The sequence below is a fragment of the Sinocyclocheilus rhinocerous genome, unplaced genomic scaffold (assembly GCF_001515625.1).
Source record: "Sinocyclocheilus rhinocerous isolate Xijiao unplaced genomic scaffold, SAMN03320098_v1.1 scaffold391, whole genome shotgun sequence".
Classification (NCBI taxonomy): domain Eukaryota; kingdom Metazoa; phylum Chordata; class Actinopteri; order Cypriniformes; family Cyprinidae; genus Sinocyclocheilus; species Sinocyclocheilus rhinocerous.
Window position 1 is genome coordinate 88,068 of NW_015656602.1, and position 6,108 is coordinate 94,175.

At 36.2% G+C, this 6,108-nt stretch overlaps 1 protein-coding gene across 1 annotated transcript in view; it reads right to left on the minus strand.

Moving 5' to 3' along the window:
* Nucleotides 1-230: 230 nt before the first annotated feature.
* LOC107720393 (profilin-2-like) overlaps nucleotides 231-6,108 on the minus strand; it is a 14,411-nt gene continuing 8,533 nt past the window's right edge. The window contains exons 2-3 of the mRNA XM_016528086.1: nucleotides 5,235-5,400; nucleotides 231-1,591 (exon numbers count right to left, since the gene is read on the minus strand). Of these exons, the coding sequence (XP_016383572.1) occupies nucleotides 1,494-1,591; nucleotides 5,235-5,400 (264 nt within the window). The 3' untranslated portion in view covers nucleotides 231-1,493. The remainder of the gene's footprint in view (nucleotides 1,592-5,234; nucleotides 5,401-6,108) is intronic.

The window sequence follows — 6,108 nt, forward strand, 5'->3', positions numbered from 1 at the left end:
AATTAAATAAAATAGAATCTGACATACTGTTTTAATGTGACATTCAAGAAAGGTTTGACTTTTACATTTTTAAAGGAGAAATTTAGCAATGAAACAACTAACAAATTTGTCTTCCATGAACACTTTCCAATTTATGTGCAAACAGTCTATGACCATTATCTACTTTAAACTTTTTGGGGGAAAAAAGAAGAAAAAAAAATCGTGAGATAAACCCTTAAACAACACACAGCAAAGAAAACTGACAAGTAACTGGATTGGAATAGGTTTATTTAATCTGTCTGTAAACAAGGTGGTGAAATTAATTTATGGCATTTCTCAGTTTATGCATATGAAATCAGACTGCATCCAAGATGTTTAAAAAATACAGGGAAAGAGAGAAATCAACTAGAGTCACCTGTACAAATAACCCACAAGGCCAGAGCTTCAGCTGATAGTAAAAACCCCTGAACAAAGACGCGACAGAATCATTCGGGAAGCTGTTTGATTCAATGACAACAGATTCTCTACGTTATGGCACAGGATACACATTATGATTTGAGTGTCATACTTGAACATTTGGACTTGATGAAACATCAAGTTTTGACAGACAGTTGTATCGCTGACGACTCGAAGGCAATTTAATCCACAGTCATGACAGTACGGGTTCAATTCAATTCAAGTGTTGACGTGAAGTCTGCGATCAGATGCTAGTGTTTTGTTGGTTAGCGTTTATGGTAGTGCGTAAATAACCCAGGAAGTGACAAAAATTGGTCAAACTATACTCCAAACCGCTGATACCCACTGTCTGAAATGGCAGTAATCTTGAAAATTAATCAATTAATGAATAAGCTAGCAAAGTAAGTGTGATGACGGAATGTCAATAAACATTCAATTGCGGGGTTGATGGGGGGGGGGGGGTGCTACCTGCAGACCAAAAAAATAAAATAAAAAAATCACAGTAAAGCCAACTAAACGAGGCCTCGACTCGAGACCTCTGGAAAAAAATATCAATCGGTATTTCAGAAAGTGTCGCGCTTACAGTTACTGTTGCAGCGCCAATGGCGGCAAACTTCAGGTTGAGAAAAAAAATAACAAAACAGAGGTTTGTTAGAGCAGACGCCATATTTAATTTGCCGAAAACACTAAATATGCCGTCCAGCCTAACTAGGGTTTATTTGGTAGGCTTGAAGATATGCATACAGTCGACCGTTCCCAGATTTGATCTAGGAATGGGAGTTTGAGTTTAGCTCAAGCCCTGGATAATCAACTAAACTCCCAAAAACGTTCACGAATAAGCAGAAACGAGACATGAAGTCTTCACGCTAGCATTTGGTCTGAAACGCGTCATGGGATCGCAGTGCCAAAATGGGGCCGAACACAATAAATGGACATTTATGGGAAAGAAACCGGGTTTGGGCAGCACGAAATGAAAGTAGAGTTGAAAACCAATAGACGATGAAGCAAATCTCATCTAGAAAGGTTAGCAGAATGAGCAGCTAGCATTGGGAGGCGTCTTAATATCCAGATTTCCTCAGGTATTCAGCCATGAGATACGCTTTCTTGTTGAGCAGCCCTCCATGGGTGCCTTCCTTGCCCATGACAATAACCATTGCTGGAGTACACAAGGAAAAACAAAAAAAACAAGAACAAAAATCAACAAACTTGAGGGGAAAAAGAAAAAAAGAAACGACTTTCCCAACTTAAAAAGGAATGCAATTGTTGACAAGATTCATTACCCTTCTTTGCCATTAAGACGTCCAAAAACGTTACATGTGTTTCAAGGGGGAAGGGGGGGGGGGTCTTCACAGCTTATTTTGGGAACGTGGGTGACTTGTTTTTTTTTTCTCCCTAAATTTCACTACTTGATCAAGAAAAAAAAAAAGCTAGAACCCTGAATCTCTCAAGTATTTTGCCATTGAATATGCCTTCTTATTCAAGCCGCCGCCGTGGACCCCTTCTTTGCCCATTACAAGAACCAAGACTGAAAGAAAAAGACAGAGAGATGAAGTTAAGAGGACAGGAAAATCCCAGCTCTGGGAAAAAGCCAAACCAAGATCAACGAGGCCAGATAGGACAGAATAAAAAGCAGAAAGATCGAGATAGCATGCATGCAGAGTGAAAGACTGCAGCCTAGAGGAAATACCATCATTTAGCTACAAATGCTAACACTATATAATAACTTTCACTGACGTTTTGCTTATTTTAAGAATAAAGCTTTGTTAGAGGCACTTCAACTCAGACACTGTAAATTCAACTTTGTATTTTGAGTTATGACTGAGTTACGGCTATTATTGTGGCATCATCAATTTCAGATTTACATACTCCAAAAAAAGAAGAAAAAAAAGTCTGTTTTTAGAACCATCAAGAGTTTTTTTGTCAATCAAACAATAATAATTACAATCATATATATATATATATATATATTTGACTCTTTGTCCTTATGTCCATTGTCCAATCATTGTCGACTAGGAGGCTGTCTCGGATAACTGAGCACTTCTTTGAACCTAAGGTCAGGCCGTTGGTGAAAAAACTTTCTCGGTCTTTCCCTACTAGGACGTCGATTTCTGTGGGCTGGTGTTAGAAAAAAAAAAAATATATATATATATTACATGTTGAACTGTAACTTCTTGTCTAGTCTTTTACATTTTAATATGGATTAATGAACAGCCAAAGGCAAATCAACAAATGCAGGCAGGCGGTTAGATGAGTATGATAAATTATCAGAGAGATCTATGCAGATAATTTTAGATAAACTAGATAGATACAATGTCATAGAGCGGTCATCATGCACTTTGAACATCAATGAGTCACTAAGAACACAACAAAAAACTAGATAACTTAAATATAGTAGGCTAGTCAGTTAAAACTAGCTGTTTTTGTGTGAAAAGACAAATTACCAGCTGTTGGAAACACCTGGCCCTGACAAGATTCTAACCTATTTATGTGCTGAAATCTGCCTGACAACTCAGTTTTGATTTAGTGTAGTGTCTTCAAAGCTGCAGTCACATCGGTGAAATATTGGCAAAATTTCGCAAACAAAAAAACAAAACAAAAAACCTACATTGTCATTAGTGATGCATGTAGCCGAACAAACACTTTCAAACCAAGAAGCTTTCTGTTGGTCAACAGCAAATTCACGTGACCAATTTGAACCCAATAACAAATTTGTGAGGAGAAATTTTGCTCCTATTGAAATGACTGGATTTTGCCCTCAAAATTTTGCTGAGCAACAATAAATGTGGTCTGCACCTTTACGGTGAGCAAATTTGTACAATTAAGTGGGCAAAAAAATGTCTATTGTCAATAGTGTAGTGATGTATGAAGTCATTTTCAAAACAAGCAGCTTTCGTGGCTAACTTGAACCCATTGGAAATCTGTGTAAGCAAATCTTTTTAGCCTTAATACACCTTAGCGTAAATACACCTTGATGTAAAATAAAATAAATAAATTACACAAAGTTTAAATAAAGTAAAAATCAGCAAACACTGTGGAACCAAATATATAAAGAAACAAATGTTTAAAAAAAACTTCCAAAATCACCTTAGATAAATGGTAGGCTTGCCGCGATAGACGGTGTTGACTGACATACCGGTGTTAAGCCGCAACACCGGTTACGTCACTTGCCCACCGCGTCACCGACCCCCACCGTCATTTAGATTTTTTATAGTTATAAAAATAATTTAGTTCAGTAAAAGAACAGACACTACAATTAAAAACTGAACGCGGCTGCTCAATGCAGCGTGCCGAACGACAGTCGCATTTGTCGCACTGTGTTGTACTTTATGTAGTATTGTACTGCAAGTTTACTTCAATTTTGAGATTAAATATTAAGTTATTTTAAGTTCATAAAATATTTAATTAAGTTAAGAATGTCAATGTTTCATTACAAAAGTTAAACATTTTATAAAAGTAAAATTATAAATAAAATATTTAATATATTTGTAACAAAAGCTTGAAAAAATATATAAAAACAAATAATTATAATACTTAATATAGTCTAGTATATAGTATTATACTATTTATATATTAAAAATGTATATATTTATAATATATAATGATTATAATATTTGTGATATAATATTAATATTACAATAAAATTTCAAATTTTTTGACCAGTATAAGCTACACACTGGATCAGATGTTATGCTAATCAAAAATATGCCTCTTAGATAATACTTAGTTAAATGATTGACGAAGGGTCGCTGAATTATTGAAAATTAATGCGCGTCTGGGGTGGTAATGCAGCACTAATTTATCATAAATTATCCCGCTTATAACATGATTACCAAAGATTTCCATGTTTTTCTCTAAATACATTACGTTTTTCATCCTATGTATGTACTACTTTCTTGCACATCTTGACCCTATGGAGATATTTCAAGTAAACTGTTTGCTATTTGTATCCTGTTGGCTTTTTCCTGGTTCTTTTGCTGTTGCAGGCCATAGGGCTTTTGGAAATAGCTGAAATAATTTGGCAAAGTGAACTGGAACTGTAATGCAGTTAATCACAGCTCAGCACCTTATAATGGCTGTCAGCCAATCAGAATGAAGCATTCAACAGCGCTGTCGTATGATGAACGTTACTATAATGTTACCATTTTGGTTCAGCAAAGACCAAACAATTAGCATATTCATTTGGAGATTTGGATTTAGAGCAAATGTTGATTAAGTGTTAGAGAAATGGATTGTAGCATGTGATTCATGCAATTCAAGCAGGAAAAGCAAGTTTAGTTCCTCTCCTCAATACATGCCATGAGCTATATGAAAGAGATTGCTTCATAAAGGAGCACTTTCTTTCAGGAAACAGGAAATCCTCTCACATTTTACAGAGCGACAGACCCCAGATGTGTGTGAGAGTAGCAGAAACATGCATATGAGAGGGAATGTACCTCAACAGGTCCCGCAAACTTCCTGAACACCTGAGCTCAAGTCTCGTGATCAACCGAGACTCTCTAAAATAACTAGCTAGTTAATGAAACGCTGCTTTTATTTGCAAATATTGTGTAGAAGACCCACACTGGTAAAAGCAAGATTCTTAAAGAAATGCTTAAGGCATATTTTCCCCACCACAGTTAAAAATAAATATGCCTAATGTGTTTCTGTCAGACTCCGGTGTTATATAGGAAAGATATATTGAGGAAAGGTTGACATCTGCATTATTATTCATCTATTAATACTAAAAAAAAATTTTTTTTAAAATGGAAGTTTTACTGATAAAAGATATTTGTGAGAAACATAAGTTCTTAGACTAGTACCTTTGGCTGCTTTGCCGACAGTGATGTTGTACGTGGCTTCTCCTCCTTGACTCTTTGTCCTTATGTCCATTGTCCAATCATTGTCGACTAGGAGGCTGTCTCGGATAACTGAGCACTTCTTTGAACCTAAGGTCAGGCCGTTGGTGAAAAAACCTTCGCCGTTTATCTAAGGTGATTTTTAAACATTCGTTTCTTATTTAATTGGTTCCACAGTGTTTGCTGATTTTCACTTTATTTTTAAACTTTGTGTCATTTATTTATTTTATTTGACATCAAGGTGAACGCCATGCCTCCAAGCTTTCTTATTCGTTTTGCTAATAAACGTTCTTCATTTCTTATTTATTTGGTTATATATTATACATGTTTACTCATTTCCAGTTTTGTATACCCATTTAAAGGGGTCATATGATGTGATTTCAATTTTTCCTTTCTCTTTGAAGCGTTACACGCTCTTGGTGCATAAAGAAGATCTGTAAAGTTGCAAAGACTAAAGTCTCAAATCCAAAGAGATAACACAAAATAATGTTCTTTTTAGCAACATCATATGACCCCTTTAAAAGCGAAGGAAAGCGAGGAAAAGAGGAAACGGCCCTGCCCCCACAGCGATACCGGTATCATCGGTGTTGTCACACGTCGATTAACCGGTGGGAAAATTTCCTCACCGTCATAACCCTAATAAATGGCAAAAGTCAACAGGCTTTTCAAAATCCATAATATTGCCAAACAGGCACTTTTGCATTTCGTTTCGAAACTAAATCTTCCGCCATGGTCTTGTTGGTCAGCTCGACTCACTCTCCTCACGTGATAAATGAAATCCTACCCAGCTGCTGATCTGTGATGCGACTGTCATTAGCCGGGTTTCCATCCAAAGTTG